The 16256-nt window shown below is 42.0% G+C and overlaps 1 protein-coding gene across 1 annotated transcript in view; it reads left to right on the top strand.

Moving 5' to 3' along the window:
• The window catches only part of LOC103373229 (receptor-type tyrosine-protein phosphatase N2-like), a gene marked incomplete at its 5' end in the record, with an annotated part of 98136 nt that extends 82105 nt beyond the window's left edge, over nt 1–16031 (top strand). The window contains 7 exons of the mRNA XM_008303072.1: nt 3546–3623; nt 6432–6551; nt 7682–7848; nt 10540–10593; nt 11615–11679; nt 13805–13878; nt 15960–16031. Of these exons, the coding sequence (XP_008301294.1) occupies nt 3546–3623; nt 6432–6551; nt 7682–7848; nt 10540–10593; nt 11615–11679; nt 13805–13878; nt 15960–16031 (630 nt within the window). The remainder of the gene's footprint in view (nt 1–3545; nt 3624–6431; nt 6552–7681; nt 7849–10539; nt 10594–11614; nt 11680–13804; nt 13879–15959) is intronic.
• Nucleotides 16032–16256: the final 225 nt, after the last annotated feature.

Here is a 16256-nt window from a genome sequence, read left to right as displayed (position 1 = left end):
TTTTTTTTTTTTTTGACTAAACAAATGTATCCCCCACAAATCCAGAAAGACCTCAGTGTTGGAGAGGACTAAGGTTATTTTTTTTTTCCTGTATTTTTTCCCCCAAAACATTGCCAGTCATGATTACCCCTGAGGCTGCTGAAAAGGGATTCCATCAAAGGGAACAGGAAACTATGCATTTCAAATACAGTGCCAAAATTTCCGAGGAGATAGATGAGGAGGGCACACACAGCTGCACTAAAAGCCTATTACTCTTCAGAAACAAACAATGGAGACTTTTAGATGCTCTATTTATTCCTCCATTTTCTCTAATGGCATATTCAGAGAGGTTTTTAGCTTATTTAAACACCGCTGTAGTGCGACATTTGCCATCTTATAGAATAATATTATAATAAAGTTAATCAGGGAAACAAGTTAGCGACAAATCAGATTTTTTTAAAAAGAGAATCCAAGACTGTTTTTGGTGAGGTTGGGAAAAAAAAAAAAAAGAAGAAAAGAAATAGGAGCGGATGTTGAAGATGGGTGAAGTAATGGCGGATGCAGTGGTGTGTGGATGAAAGGACAGTAATTACACCACAAAAGGGACCCCTGGCTGAGCCCAGCAAAACTGTGATAATTATGTCTGTCAATGCGGCTTCTTCCTCCTCATTAGCTTCAGGGGCAGTGGCCTACGAGTAAATAATCTGTCGCTTCTTTCTGGGAATTCGGGGTCAGGGAGGCAAAGGCACGTCGCGATCCGAGCTCACGGGTGACGTGCGCGCGGGGAGAAAGCTCCGATAATGGTAAACGCTTGACCACAAACGATGCAGGCGCGCCCAGATGCACGGCGTCGTTAACGGGAGGAACGGTTGGCGGGAACGCACGGCGACACAACATGTGGTCAAAGCCCGCTCGTCTTTGTCTCGTCTGGCCTTTAAACGGAGGCTGTGTGTGCGTTTCCCACCTGTTCCCCACGCCTTTGTTTTTTCAAACTATCTGGGATGAGCTCAAGCCGGCATTTAGCTTCCAAGCTTCTCTATCTTAAATAAACAAAGGATCAAGGCACTACAGCAAGGTGTTGAAAGTTGAGTCGCTTCTCCCGGAGCAGATATGTGTGTGAGCTATTTTAGTACAAGCTATTTTACTTCAAACCAAAGAGCACTTCTTTGCATCTTTTTGTTGTAGTCTATCTTCTTCCCACAATGGCAAGGGGAGGACAGCTGAAACGCAGGACTACTCTTTCATGTTTGCGCTTTAGTATTCATGCAGGGATGTCAGCACACAGCTACAGCATGTCTGTGTCCTTGAGATTGGCTAAACGGAGTGGAAGCGCTAGCATTCCGCATCACCCTTTCATTTCTGTGGGGGAGATTTTCTCTTTTTTTGAAAAAAAAAAAAAAAAGGAAAAAAACCGAACCCACGTGAAGAATTTCATCCAGGATTGATGAAGAGAAAAACTGAATAACACAGTTATGGCTAATTGAAGTATAGCACTAGGTAATGAACACAGTGTTTCCTTCATTTATGTGTCCTTTTGTGAAATTTCTTTAGAAGAAAGGCAGTCAAATTTTCAGATTTCAGACAGGCCTTGTGTTGGTGTACTGACAGAGCAATTTCTGTCACTCAGGCTTCACTTCTGCTTCCCAATGATCATTTTGTTACAAAAACCCAGAATTAATATTGACATCCTACCTGACATCTCAAAGATTACCCACTCAGTTCAGATAATATGACTATAAATCACAAATGAACTTAAGTACGTCCCAAAAACTAAAAAAATACAATAATTTTCAGAACCAAGGATGATGTTTAACACCAAGTGTCTCCTGAACATGAACCCTTTAAGAACCAACAATACTCTGCTTCTGTTAAGGCTGACTTGTAATTACATTACTGTCTGGAAGTGGATTAAAAAGAGTACAAAAAAAAACTATTTGTCACTTTTAATCCACCAAAATGAAAATTTACCCCAAACAGACATGAGATAAATAGCAAAAAAACGACTTCTATTGAAACATTTTTAACTAAAGTTGTACGTTTTGGTTTTTATCGGCCATTCAAAGCATTAAGAATTAATCCCTGTTGTTCAGGATATTAAAACATGAGGAGAGAAAAGTATTATGGTAATGTTAAAAGCCATGAAGAAAATGTGCCATAATTATTTTCCTTTTAAGGGTGAGTGTCAAGGTCCATGAGCGAGACGAATGAGTTTAAGAAATACACAAAGAAGTGAAATGAAAAACTAGATCTTTAACTTTTAAGGCCATGTAGAGTGTCCTTGACAAGTTGTTCCTTAGCATTAAAAAAAAACAAGTTTGTAAAAATGAAAAAGCCATTAAGTACGACCCTGTGACTTTGTGTTGTGGTTCTTCGCTTCCTCTTAACTCTCAGTTACGATTACGGGCAGTGCTACAAAAAAAAAAAAAACCTCCATTGGTGAAAAAGAAGAAATGAATCAATCACACCTTAATTATATAAAAAATACTACCACATTTTTCTCATGTAAGACTATATTCCATACATCTACCATTTAATATATTAAAAGAACCCCTGTACCTACAGCAGTACACCACCGTTTGTCATTATAATGCATCAATACGTTTCTTTCCCTTCATAATATGTCAACATTTTTCCACTGATGCATCTCGCACCAGAGGGAGTGCATAAAAATTCATTCAATAAAATGCGATCATTGATTTTGGGGGGCCAACCTCAGCCAACGCCTACTCAATCAAACCTCAATCACATCCCTCAAATCAGGTCCCCCATGTCATTACGTCCCACCTCAACCTTCAGCTCCCTCGTGTCAGCCGCCTCCAGGCTTTAAAGTCCCACCGCGGTATCATGTTTCATGCAGAAACACGTCAAAGCGTGAAGAAATTGAGTTCTCAGAGCCATTTCATGAGGTCTTTGAAGGAGTAGTATGTTGGTATAAAGACATTGTAGAAGATCCTGACAGCAATGAAATACAGCAGGAGTGAAAAATGGTGACACAGAATGGGCAGGTTGAGTTGTGAAGTGTTAATTTTGCATGTTAAAGAGTTGCGAGTTAGATTTTCCACTAGAAACCAGCACAAAAACATCATAAAGCCATGATATCTTTTAAAAAGAGACATCAACACCAACGCTAGAGGTGCCTGTTTGCTCCATATTCACAAGATAAAGTGAAAATACAGCAAAGTCCAAGGTCTCCTGCTGTCTGCGTATGCAAATATGACGTTTGAAGAGACTGATTTTCAACCGAGCGGCGCACATCCTCTAAATATGTGTTCAGCATCCAGTGTAGCGCCGTGTAGCATTCACCCACAAACAGTGTGTAGCTTCTTCCATGTCCCAGTTTACTCTAATCAGACCCACAAAAATAGTCCCATCCTGAATAAGACGGGGTTTTTGGAGGGGGAATGAGAGAGAGGAAGAAAATGGAAGTGTTTTCCTCAATAGCTGCTGATCCCTTTTCGTTCCTGCATCCAGATGGAGGCTTTGATGGAAGTCTTAACCAGACAATATGTTTTCATCCACCAGTCTCCACCCAAACACTGTGTCACACTCTGTTCCCTCTCTCCCAGATGGACCATGACCCTCGCAACCCTACTTACATCGCCTCGCAGGGCCCGCTTGCTTCCACCGTGGCAGACTTCTGGCAGGTAAAACTCATTCGCCGCCCATCTTTCATCTTTTAGCGTTTTGTTTCGACGGCGTTAAGAGCTTGGACGAACCGCCCGTCTGTCCCGATGGCTTCATTTGCTTCACCATGTGGCGTGTGTTTTTCATGTCCTGTTCTTAGTCCAGGAAAGGAGTGTATGGATTACTATGGTGGATGAAGCAGAAGTTAGAGGTGTCTGAACACACACACATATATTTTTGCATTTGGTGTGACTTGTACTAACCAAGGATCACATAAAAACATTTGAAAGTCATTAACCCCAGAACTTGCAGCAGAATCACATTTTCTTTAGTATCGAAATGATCCATTGATAGTTATTTGCTCAAACTTGAGTACACTGCAAACAGGAACTGCTAATAGCTAATTTAACATACATTTAATGGAGCTATTTTGCCCAAATGTAAATAAATAGAGGCCGTAAAACAGCTCAAATTGTAGCCCATAGTCACTACTACGACTCAGCTCACTTAATCCACGGCGACATTAACATCATGTTTACATCCTCTAAAGAATTATGGGGACTGCGATTCCAGCACAGCGTGATTATCCCTCAAATAGAGGCGAAACAAAGGAGGCTTGTATATTTTTAGGAAAATGCTTCGCTCTGTGACTCAAATGTAATGCTAATACACGAGTGGAACAAACTGGGAATAGAACTAATGGTGCTGCTGTTGTTCCTACTCATCAATAAAGCAGTGTCAGTAGCTAAATGTGCACAACAGACCTGCAGCTTTTCGTTTTAGACAGAATTCTAGCCATAAACACCCCCAGGAAGTCAAATGTTATTCATAATAATGCTGATATTTGCTCATATTTGCATTTTTTTCCTCAAAGCTATTTGCATTCGTTCCCTTGTCCATAAATGTCAGAGGAACCTGCCATCAATCACTGGATATAGGCTATTGTAAAACATGTCAACTTGTGTGGAAGTGTGCCTTAAATGATGCATGGATGCCAAATGGCATTCTTATGTGTTAATAGGACAGCACTGTAGTAATTAGTGGGCCCATCACCTCCATATGGTGAAGTAACTCCAGCTAGCCGTGACCAGGATATAGAAGTGTGAAGCATAAATCCTGGCAGACCAGCTGGCCCTGCACTCTGCACTCTGCATCTTGCGCTGAACGGATACTCATTTTGAATCATTACGATAGTGCTGACTTGGTGTTTGCACAGACGTTCGAGGCTGCTTGTGACTTCAGAAGGGCGATGCAGCCAAGTTTAGTCTGGTCTAGTTGTGTACACCAAAAGAATAGTTGTTGTAAATCAGTTTTTGCCTCAAAAAAACAAATCTGCTTGCATGTTTTGTCCTCATGTGGTGTTCAAATTAATTAAACCTCAGTCGCTGTTATCTGAAAATTGTACATTAATTGACACATAAACTCAAAAAGGGGAAAAAAAGGAGCACGGTTTGCTGTACCTAATTTGTAAATTTCAAAGTACCTCAAATGAAACAGTTGATAATTATCATTTTGGTTATTTGTTGGTTTGTTTGCCATTTTTTTATGCACCAGGTGAATAAATGCATATCCATTATCTAATGAAATGGGCTATTTAGACATGAACTCAGCTCTAAATCTTTCCCAATTAAGCAGAAAATAATAGAAAATTAGAAACAGATTGACTGACACACTGAACATCAGTTCTGTTTCTGGTAGCCATTCATTATTCAGTATGGTTAACCTTGGATTGTGGCAGGAGGAGGGAAAAAAAAACATACTCTTTTACCCCATTAAAAGTAAACAAACAGGGTAAACACTGGCACTCTCATGCAAATGGACCGTGCAGGAGGCAAATCTTTTTGCTCTGTCCTATCTAATCCACACCGGCCTCAGGCAGTGCTCTGAAAGGCGGCTCTGCTCTAATCCTCCACTCCTCATTCCTCCATCCCTTCATCCTTCACTCCTCCATCCATCTCCCCTCCCTCCCTCCCTCCCTGGCTATTACCTTAGCTCTGCTGGGCCCTCCTGCTTGCTTCTTCTTAAAATTCAGTGCAAAAAAAAAAAAAAAAGCCAGTTTGCATGAGTTCACAGAGCACAACTGGGGTCATTTCAGGGCTTTTCTTATTTTGGTTTGTTTTCATCTGTGCAAATTATAAGATGAAATTGTTAGTCACGTTCTAAAAATATGACATGGTTTTTACAAGCTGGAGATGGAACATAAGAATGCACTTTTACCTCATCACCTGCAAATATCTGCTAAATTGTACAAGACTAAATGGATAATATTCTCTCACATTATCACCTTGCCTAATCTCATCACATCCTGGCACAATTGGCACAGTTGGCGTGTAATGTGTCCACTGGGCTGGATCACAGAAGCTTGTGATTAGTGTATAGTCAAGGCCATTGTGTTTTTATAGCAATCATAAAACCCGCGTTTCCTCCTCATTTTCCTAATGGCTGCCGTGAGGCCTGTATTTTTTTTTCCCAAGGACACATTAGATTGTGATAAGATGAAATGGAGCAGCGGCAGCAGCGCAGTAGATGTTGTGATCTTCCTCAGACGACTGGGAGAGGGCGACACATGACGCGCCCTCCTGCTGCTCCACCCAACATTTATCATTTGTCACACACAGAGAGGTGACATTTATTCATACTTCCTGGATGAAGATTAAGAAATCAATTTCACCCTAATACAAGGCTGCCGTGTAATGCTAATGTGCAATATGCTGCACCTACTGGCACAGTTCAGCGACATATTAGTGCTGTTGGGATGTCACACGGACGCATACGGGAAGGTTTTCTTGTGCTGGACGGATACGTGACGTCTGCTTTCCGGTGTGTAGATGGTGTGGGAGAGCGGCTGCGTTGTCATCGTGATGCTGACGCCCCTGTCTGAAAACGGAGTGAAGCAGTGTCACCACTACTGGCCCGACGAGGGATCTGATGTCTACCACATATACGAGGTACGTCAGAAAGATGTACAACAGAAGTTACAAAGCCCGGAGGCTGTGAAATTTACATCTGGATTACAAAAAAAAAATACATATTTTCTTACTGCGGGTGGTGTCTAGTCATGCTAATAGGTTTGGATTTTATGTGCTGAGGTTTTCGAGAAATCTGTCTCCACAACAATACGAGGAAGATGAAGTGGGTGTCGTTTGTAGTGCTCACAGCGTTGCAAAATGACATTTAAAAAATTCAGCTGAAACATGTCTATCCAGAAGCAATGTCCATAATTTACAGACCTCACTGTGAGCAGCTTTCAGCGGAGCCACTTTCTGCAGAGTGAAACCGTCTCTGTAAAGCTGCTGAGTAACAAGGACGCTGTTTCTGTGAAAACATGTTGCTTTAGAGTTTTCTTTAAAATGTTTTTTTTCCTACCGAGTTCATTTCTTTCCAATTTTATTGGGATAGCGGCTGAGGACCATTATCTTCAAACTCTGTGGTATAAGTTGGTTTAAAAGGTTGCCCTGCTGAAAGGGTGACAAGGTTAAAATATAATACTGACATTGAGAATTGGGGGGAAAGAAAAAAAACTGGACGAAAAAGCTCTCCATATGAAATAAAAACTCAAATGAGAAACATCTGAGCACTGTGCTGATGCTATTCTCACTATAAGACTGCATCTTGCTCCATTGTGCTTGCATATAATAGTATTGTTGGCTTGATGCTGGAAGGTCAGAAACGTATGTATGTTCATCTCTTAGATGGCTTGTAACAAAATGAACACAGTCTTCTCACAGTCTTTGCTATCAAGCTAAGTTCCATCTTATTTTAATGCGAAATGAGTCTAGTTTAATACAGGAAAGCACACAAACTCTCAGCATGTATGTGATTTCTGTGACACTTCTTAAAACCTTTTCTACATTGAGTTCAATGAAAACTCTCGTCCTAAAAGATTGCATGTGCTGTCAACTGATATTTGCTCAAAAGAGAATGTCCTTCTTCCGCCTGTTGCTCTCTCGAATCTTAAAATATACTATCTGCATGGCAAGAAACCACTTTAGAGGAATATGTTTTTGTAGTTTGGGTCAACCAGCCCTTTATTTCACAAACTCTACTTCATCTTTTACACGTTTTTCTTTCTGTTTAGGTCAATCTTGTGTCTGAGCACATCTGGTGTGAGGACTTCCTGGTGCGGAGCTTCTACCTGAAGAACCTGCAGACCAACGAGACCCGCACCGTCACCCAGTTCCACTTCCTGTCCTGGATGGACCGCGGGATCCCCAACTCGGCCAGGACCCTGCTAGACTTCCGCAGGTAGAGAGGAGCTCCTGCCGGTCGCCCCTCAGAAACACTGCGGCAGATTTTCAGACAGATTTCCACCTTTACATCTGGCCTTTATCCTGAGCTTGTTCTTAATCACCTTCCCTTATATTCTGTATTCTGTCAGCGCCTCTCCGGTCCGTCTCCCTTTTGCCCCCTCTGCCTTTTGGTGTCCTAGAGAATGGTTGTTCTAATAAGGACTGTGTTTCTGTGCTATCCCTTTCATCCTGGGCCTATTTCCCTCACCTCCCTCCAGCACATGTGATGCAGCAAATTAACAGCCCCGCACTGCCTGGCTTGGCTTGGGAAGAAAAGAAAGAAAAAAATAAAAAAGAACCCACCTAATTCAAACACCCAATTAAATGAGAGCTGTCTCACTAAAAACATGTGAGAGGGGGAAAGCTAGTGACTGAATAACCTCACTCTGTTCTTCATATAATGTGTTCTGGCAGAAGAGCAGCAATAGCTCCTCTGGGAAAACCCAGGAGGGATAGGAAAAGCCCTCCAAATGAGAATAGATGCATCTGATTTGTGGATGGAAGTGTGTCCCTCTGGTTTATCATGCAGATGAGAGAAGAAGAAGAAAAAAAAAAAGAGCGAATGTGTAGTGTTATCATGTCCTCCCTTTCTGACAGAGTTGGTGCTCCTCTTTTCAAATTAAGCTGGATGTAGCTTGCAGTCAGTTCTATTTATTTGTCATACTGGTGTGTAGCCGTGCTTTGATTACATATATTCTGTTTACCCTGCTGTTGAGATCTCCGCTAGCTGCCATGATTTACCTCCATTAATGCTGCTGTAGGTTATTGGGAATCTAAAGCTCTCTGATTAAGGGATTCAGAGGTCGCAGATCCGCACAATCTACTGTACACTCACGGTTTCACGGTTTCGGCCAACTCGGTATTTTGCGGTTGCCAGTGTCATTTTTGTGATGTTGCAGCTAGTAATATGAGCCCAGTTGCATAGTCACAAAAGTGATCATTGGAAACTGTGTCTCCTCAGCCAGGCCTGTGCACAAACTGTCTTTCTCTCACTCCTGACTCTCTGTCTCCCTCCTCCTCCTCCTCTTCCTCCTCCTCCTCGTCCTCCTCCTCCTCTCACTGCTCCTTCCTCTGGCTTGCATGGGAACTCCAACCATCTCTGTATGCTGTCTGACTAAGGACACGTTCTGAATTTACTCATATTTTTGACTATCTCAGATTTTGAAAAATATGCATTCAGTACAATGAAATTTGATGTAAAAATGAACAGAAAATACATTACAATTTTAAAAAGAGGAGCATCTTCATCACAGAATAAGTACTGGATTACTTAAAATGTTACAAGACAACAACAACTCCTTCCTCTGGCCTGCATGGGAACTCCAACCATCTCTGTTTAGTGTCCGACTAAGGGCATGGTCTGATATTACTCACATTTTTGACATCTAACAACTTCGAAATTGGAAAAATATACATTTAGTGTAATTAAATGTGATGCAAGCACAGAAAAATGAATACATTATTCCTTAAAATCATAAAAAAGACAACATTCTTACTCTAGAATAATTACTGGACTGCTTAAAATATTACAAGATAACAGCTCCTTCCTCTGGCTTTCAAATGAACTTGAATCATCCCAGTCAGACAGTCTGCTGTCTGACTAAGGACATGTTCTGAATTTAACAAAATGAATGCCGAATGCCAGGAAAATATAAAAAAAATAAAACACTCTTCCTTCAGAATAATCTTTGCATGGCTTGAAATCCAACAAGATTTATCACGTTTAATGTTGACTGCATGCATTTTAATGATCTTTCTTACACTAAGACCTTGATCATGACAAAAAGAAATGGCAAAGCTCTTAATGGCTTCAAACCGAGGACACCTGTGCTTTGAGATTCCAGTACACGTGGATAATGCTGTTAACAATTGTAGTAATTAAGGTGAAAATACATAGAAAACATCACAAATGCAACATACAAATGAGAGAACTAAGAAAACATTGCCCAAGCTGGCAAGATTTAATATGAAGTATTTATATAAATATGTATTATTATTAATACTGTTGGCAAATGTACAGCTTTGTTTGTGTATTTCTAATAATTATAAACATTAGTGAACATAAGACTAGACAAACTACAGATATGATGAGATATTTATTTTTTCATTTTGTCATTGAAAGGTGAAAAACGAGGGGAGATGGAGAGACGCGGAAGCTCTCAGTGTAGTCAGTTTCCATGGCAACAGCGGGGTGTGAAAAGGCTTGTTGGCCTTCACCGTGCCTGTGGTGTATAACATTCATAATTGGCTGGGGTTAATGCGTCGGCGGTCGGCAATCACAACATCACACCACCACATCCATCACCCACATGTCACAATAATGCTGTTCGAAATGATGCTCAATTTATTTACGTGGTGCGACACGGATTTCTCTCTCTGTGCTCAAATTAAAGTGATTGATTGACAGCAGGCAGCATCTCTCAGAATTGTGTTTGCTCCTTTGATTATTGCCGCCATTAATTTCATCCAGAAGCACGGTGCAGAAGTCCCTCATGAGTCACATTTGTTTTAATTATCGCCGTTATTATTCAGCATAAAGGAATCGCTCCTGTTTCCAGAATATAACATTCAGCAGCCTGTGCATTCGACTTTAATCCAAGCTTGCAATGACATTAAGTTTTCTCTTTTTTTTTTTTTTTTATTTCAGAAAGGTTAACAAGTGCTACCGGGGTCGATCTTGCCCGATAATTGTTCACTGCAGGCAAGTATAACTATTTGCACCTTGTGACAGTGGCTGACCCTGCTGAATTGGGATAGAGAGTGTTTGTCGTGGCTTATGTGTTGGAGGGGAGAGGCTGTTTATTTAAACCCGCTCAATCCATTTACTCTATCTGGGTCCACTGGAGCTGCTGTTTATTCCACTGACTGTGTTCTTATGTAAATAGCGTGGCACAGAGATGCCCAGCCAAAGACACTTCCATTTCCCATTTGGTGGAGTTAGTTAACTGGCCTTGATTGGTTTGTATTAAACACCAGGTATCTGACTGACCACTTTTAATAGTCACATCCTGTTAAGTCATGCATGGGGCCAGTAAGCCCGCTTTCCCTCTGAGGGAGCTGCATGGACTGAGTGCCTAGCAGTGGATTAATGAAGCTGTGGTGCTCAGGCCGCTCTCCTGTTTTATTGGCCTTGCCTTTATTAGAGAGATGTCCACGCCTTGTTTGCAATTAACATGCAGAGCCGTTGAATGGCCGGCGGGCACAAAGGGAGGCTTTTCATAGGGCTATCTCTGGAGTAATGGAAAAGCAAGGCTCTCCAAAAGCTGTTCTCGAACCGCCCCTGGCCTCTCAACCTCTCCTCTGCTCCTGAGGTGCATGCATTTAAAAGCCTTTGTCCCCAGTGTGCCTTAGAAACCATTCCCCTCTCTCCAATAGCCGAGCAAGTCTCCAGACCACACATGCACTCGTGTGCAAAGGTTTAACATAATCACACTTATTGGAACATCAAATATTCAGATCTGCTGAGGTATTTTCATTAGAATGTTAAAATTTTTCTTATTGATTTGTGCTTCTTAAGTATTCCGTCTGTAATATCATGTTGTACGCAAATGGAGGCGTGTGCATCTGTATGCAAAGACTAATTTGTGTTTAAATATACTCGACAGTCTCTCAGCAGATGCAGATGTAAATGAGCAATTTGTTTCCTTATAAGAAAAACACTCTGAGATTAAAGCATCTCACTCTGCCACCTTAATGATCTCTCTCTCTCTGACTCTCTGCAGTGATGGAGCTGGCAGGAGTGGGACTTACATTCTGATTGACATGGTCCTCAATAGGATGGCTAAAGGTAACGATCAATGGCTTCCCTTTCACTCTTTCTGCTTGCGTTCAAGTGTTGCCCTGGCAACGCTAAAGCCTCTCATTTTCCACAGAGGGTCTTGGGGATGCATTAGAGGGTGACTTCTCTGAGGCCTGGAAAGGCAGCGAAGACAGAGGCAGACATGGAGGGGAGCCGCTAGGAGTGGAGAGAGCAGAACAAAGAGAGAACAGAGAGAGGGGAAATTTAAAAAAAAAAAAAAAAGAACCCTCTACCCACATTAGTAATTATCTATTTAAGTTACCTTCACACCGTATTGACCTGCAACATGAATTTAGATAGCACATGCATGGAAATGAAATGTTTAAAGGGAAAATACATTTGAAAAAAAAAAAAATCAAAATTTTCTATTTGCTTCAGTGATTTGAATCAATATTTAATATTTAATGGGAACATTGTGGTTATTTGATTTGATTTATTCTTAACAGTCCATAGTTTGCAACTCCAATTTCACCCTGAAAATTGCTGACATTTTTTTTTTTTTTTTGCACTAATATGAACTAAATTGTGAATATCTCCAGTATGTCAGAAATCCACGGTGCATTTACACTTCTGCAATTTGGAGTCGTGCTGGTTGGTCACAAATCACAGCAACTTGGCGCCATTATGGAAGCTAAAATACAAATCAAAGTAAATATAAAACCACAGGAAAATGATCTCCGTGGCCTCGGTTGTATCATTACGGAGCTTGGAGATAGATTTGTTTCTAAATCTTAGGCTGCTGTGACAAAGAAAACTTTGTGTTTTTCTCTGAATCCCAACAAAGCAGGAGTTGACTTGAGAAAAATCCCGTCAGTCTGCATGAATAAACAAACTGATCAGTTCAATTTGCCCTCTCAATTCTTTTGAGATATCCAACTTATGAACACCCATTGTGGCGCCGGAGCTGGGTTCCTCCAAAGGCCGCATTACATCACCTTAAAGCCCTCCATAGCTTATCCTGCCCTCTGCCCTCTGACCCCTGACCCCCCCTGACCTTTAGCCCCAGCTCCCAGCATGCCCTCCTCCTGAGATCCAGCCTCATCAGAGCGGGTTAGCCGGGCCTCTGCTGCTTTCGTTGTCTGTAAAACAGTAATAAGACTGACCCGGCCTGATGGAGTTCATGTAGATCAGTGACGCTGTTGTCCACGGTGATGAAAGGCTCCATTTGGTTTCTTTATAACCTTCTGTTTCCTGCTCTAAAACCAAATGTATAAAATGTACATAATCTCACTCTCCGAAGCTTTTTTCTTCGGTCAGAGAGCCTCTCTTCAGCTTAACTTTGGAATCCAGCCCGTCTAAGACATGAAAGTCTTGTCGGAGCACTGGAGTACTTTGAGCACTAAGTCCGGCTGCATTAAATCCCGCTTTCTCTCTCTCTCTCTCTCTCTCTCTCTCTCTCTCACCCACACACATACGTACATTCACACTCTATCTCCTTTGCTTCCTTTCTTCGCCTCACTTTGAAAAACATCTTGAGAGTTCAGGGGCTCTTTCTCTTTCTCGCTCTCTCCTTGGGTTTCCTCTCCACATCGCTCCCTGTCGGTTTTTCTCAAATGAGCTCCGGCGTGCTGCTTGCAATCCATAAATCTGAAAGCAGAAGAAGATTTCCAGATTAACATCACAGACTCAACAGCAGCTGATCACTGTTGAAGGCGAGCAACTGTTGCATAGGTTAATCATCAGAATGACTGCTGCAGAGCGGCTATAAATCATTTTAATTAGCGTTTGTTGATGCTCAGATACATGCGCGCTCCCTCAGATGTATCAAAATGCTCTGAGTGGACTTTCTAGTTAGACATAATCTAAAGCTATTTTTTTTTTTTTGGACGAGATTCTCACAGAAGAGCCAGAGTGGAGTGTTTTTTTTTATTATTATTTTGTTTTTAACGCATTACTACACATTTCCCATACCCCCCCCCAAAAAAAAAATATCCTTTTGCATATTTTATCGAGAAACAGTCTGTGGCTCTTGTCCAAGTCTTTCGAGGGATGAATGTAATAATTTTCAATCGCTGCGCTGTTCCAAAGGGAGCCCAGCATAAAGAGAGATTGACAGATGTGAGCTGGATTACTCCGCTGCTTTGAACTCAGTCCAATTTTCGGTCTGTTGCAGGTGCTAAAGAGATTGATATTGCCGCTACCCTGGAGCACTTGAGAGACCAGAGAGCTGGCATGGTCCAGACAAAGGTAAGGTCCCCGGCTTTGAGTTAGAGAGGTGGGGGAGAAGGGAAGAGAATGGGGGAGCAGAGAGGGAGGAGGGGAGAAACGGGGAGGTGGGGGGGGAGGAGGTTGCAGTCATTCAAACAGACGATTGTCTACTTTATGTGCACAGGATCAGGGGAAATGATGGTGTAATTGATAACTGCTTCAGGATTAGAAAAACATTGTCTCGCAAGATAATAACTCAGTGTTCCACATTTATCACAAGACACCGAAAGAGAATGACCATGATCTCTCGCTGAATTATTTCGTGTTTGGGAACGGCAGCATTATAGGATTTTATGTTCATTTCTATACATAAAAGACTGCAATTAATGATTATTTTTCATCACTGGTTGGCAGATCTTTCCGCAAATAACCGATTAAGTCGATGAAACGTCAGAGCCTGAAGCCCAAATGTCCAAAACCAAAAGAGATTCAATTTGCAATGAAATCAAACAAAGAGAAGCACTTTATTTCAAATTTAAGAGGCTGGAATAGGCTCGTGTTTATTGCATTTTTGCTTCAGTAAATGACGATTAACCAGTCGTCAAAAATGCTGTATAAGATAATCTTTTCTCATAATGTAGCCATCACACTTGTGTCTGATCAAGGCTACTACCTGCATTCTTAAGTCTCAGCAGGGCCTCCATCTCACACCATTTCGGAGAATACTTTAAGGCATTTCCTCTTATCCGCTAATGCAAATAACAGGTAGGAAGTCTCTTTTGTTTCTCTCTTGTAATTGGGAGGAATACTAATAATAATAATAATAAAGGCAAACCTCATGCAGCGGTGGGTGATAATATTTATGGAAGCTAACAGACTCCAGTGTTCCTCGATGGTTCATTAATGCTACTTTTACAGCCCTGCTCTGCTCAACCTAAAAGAGCTTTTCAAGCACTCTCTCGTTTTCTTGTCTAAGTGAAATTATATTGGAATATTGTTGATTCCACTTTGCTGGGCTCCATGCTGGGCCTGCACAGAAATTAGACTGTAATGAGGTATGAAATTTAGAGTTAAGTTTCAAGGATTGGACAACCAGTTATCTTTTCTACCCTTCATGATGTCGCCACTTTATTCTAGGATAAAGGAAAAAAAAGGACAATAATTTCCACCCCTTTTTCTGCTTACTGCTTTTGACAGACATCAACGTGCAGTAATTACAACATGTGTGACCGTTTTTCTTCCTTCCTAACGCTCATCTCCGATCCGTCGAGCAGAGATTGATCTCCCCCCAGTGGCGTGAACGTGAACAGCGCTTCATGCACAAAACCCCTCATTTTTAAAAGTATCTTTTTCCCACTACGCACAACTTTAAACTCAACTTGGGATTAGATATAGGCGCACATAACTGCGGTGGAGATAAAGACGGATGTACTTACATATTTTCTGGCCCCGTCTTAACTTCAGTAGATGCGTAAAAATAGAAAAACATCAACACTCCAGATAATCTCCACTGCAAAGCGAGAAGCACGGCCACCAGTGACTCCTCTGTATTGATTGAGCCTATCCTCGGGCCAGACTATGGCAGGCTGTGTGTTGACACATCTAAAGACTGTTCCCTCCAAACTCCTACGTACCTTTTCTCTGTGAGAGGACCCTGTGGCCTGCAGCCTGGGGAGAGGAGAGGAATATAAAAACACCAGGGTCCATGGGGCAAACATCAATCAGCCCCTTTTGGGCTCCTCCGGGAAAACTATGAATCGGTTTCACAAATAAATACACACACACACACACACACGTACAGAGAAAAACCTGAGAGACAGCTTGACTCAAAAGCTCCATTTTAAGACACACCTGGCTGGATCGATGGCCGTGCCGGCTACGCGTGCACTTCAAGCTGAAGGCTCACAGAGTGGTTCACCTTCACCTCGAGCCTGTGGCCGAGCTCATCCCAGGCAGGGTCAGGAGATATGGAGGGAGAGGCGGAGGCGGCACCTGTCAATCATGCTGAAAACCTGAGTTGTTACACACTTGGACACACACTAAAACTTTTTATCCTTCCTTTTCTCTTCCCTGCATCCTTCCCTCCTCCTCTTCTTCCTCCTCCTCCTCCTCCTCCTCAGGAGCAGTTTGAGTTTGCGCTGACAGCCGTGGCAGAGGAGGTGAACGCCATCCTGAAAGCGCTTCCTCAGTGAAGGCATCACACTCCCCTCCTCCCCACCTTCTTCTCGCTCGCTGAACACCGGTTTCTTCTGCCCACTCAAGACTGACATCTCTCTCTGCCCTTCCCTCTCTCCTCGCTCTGTTTCTCTCTCTCTCTTCTGTCTCTGCCTCCTCTTCACCTCTATATATACTGTATACTTATGAATGTCGTGCCGGATATCTCACCTGTATCCATATTCGCAAATTTCGCCTCAGAG

Source organism: Stegastes partitus, unplaced genomic scaffold, assembly GCF_000690725.1.
Source record: "Stegastes partitus isolate 25-593 unplaced genomic scaffold, Stegastes_partitus-1.0.2 Scaffold1932, whole genome shotgun sequence".
Taxonomy (NCBI): Eukaryota; Metazoa; Chordata; class Actinopteri; family Pomacentridae; genus Stegastes; species Stegastes partitus.
This window is presented reverse-complemented; position numbering and strand designations above follow the sequence as displayed.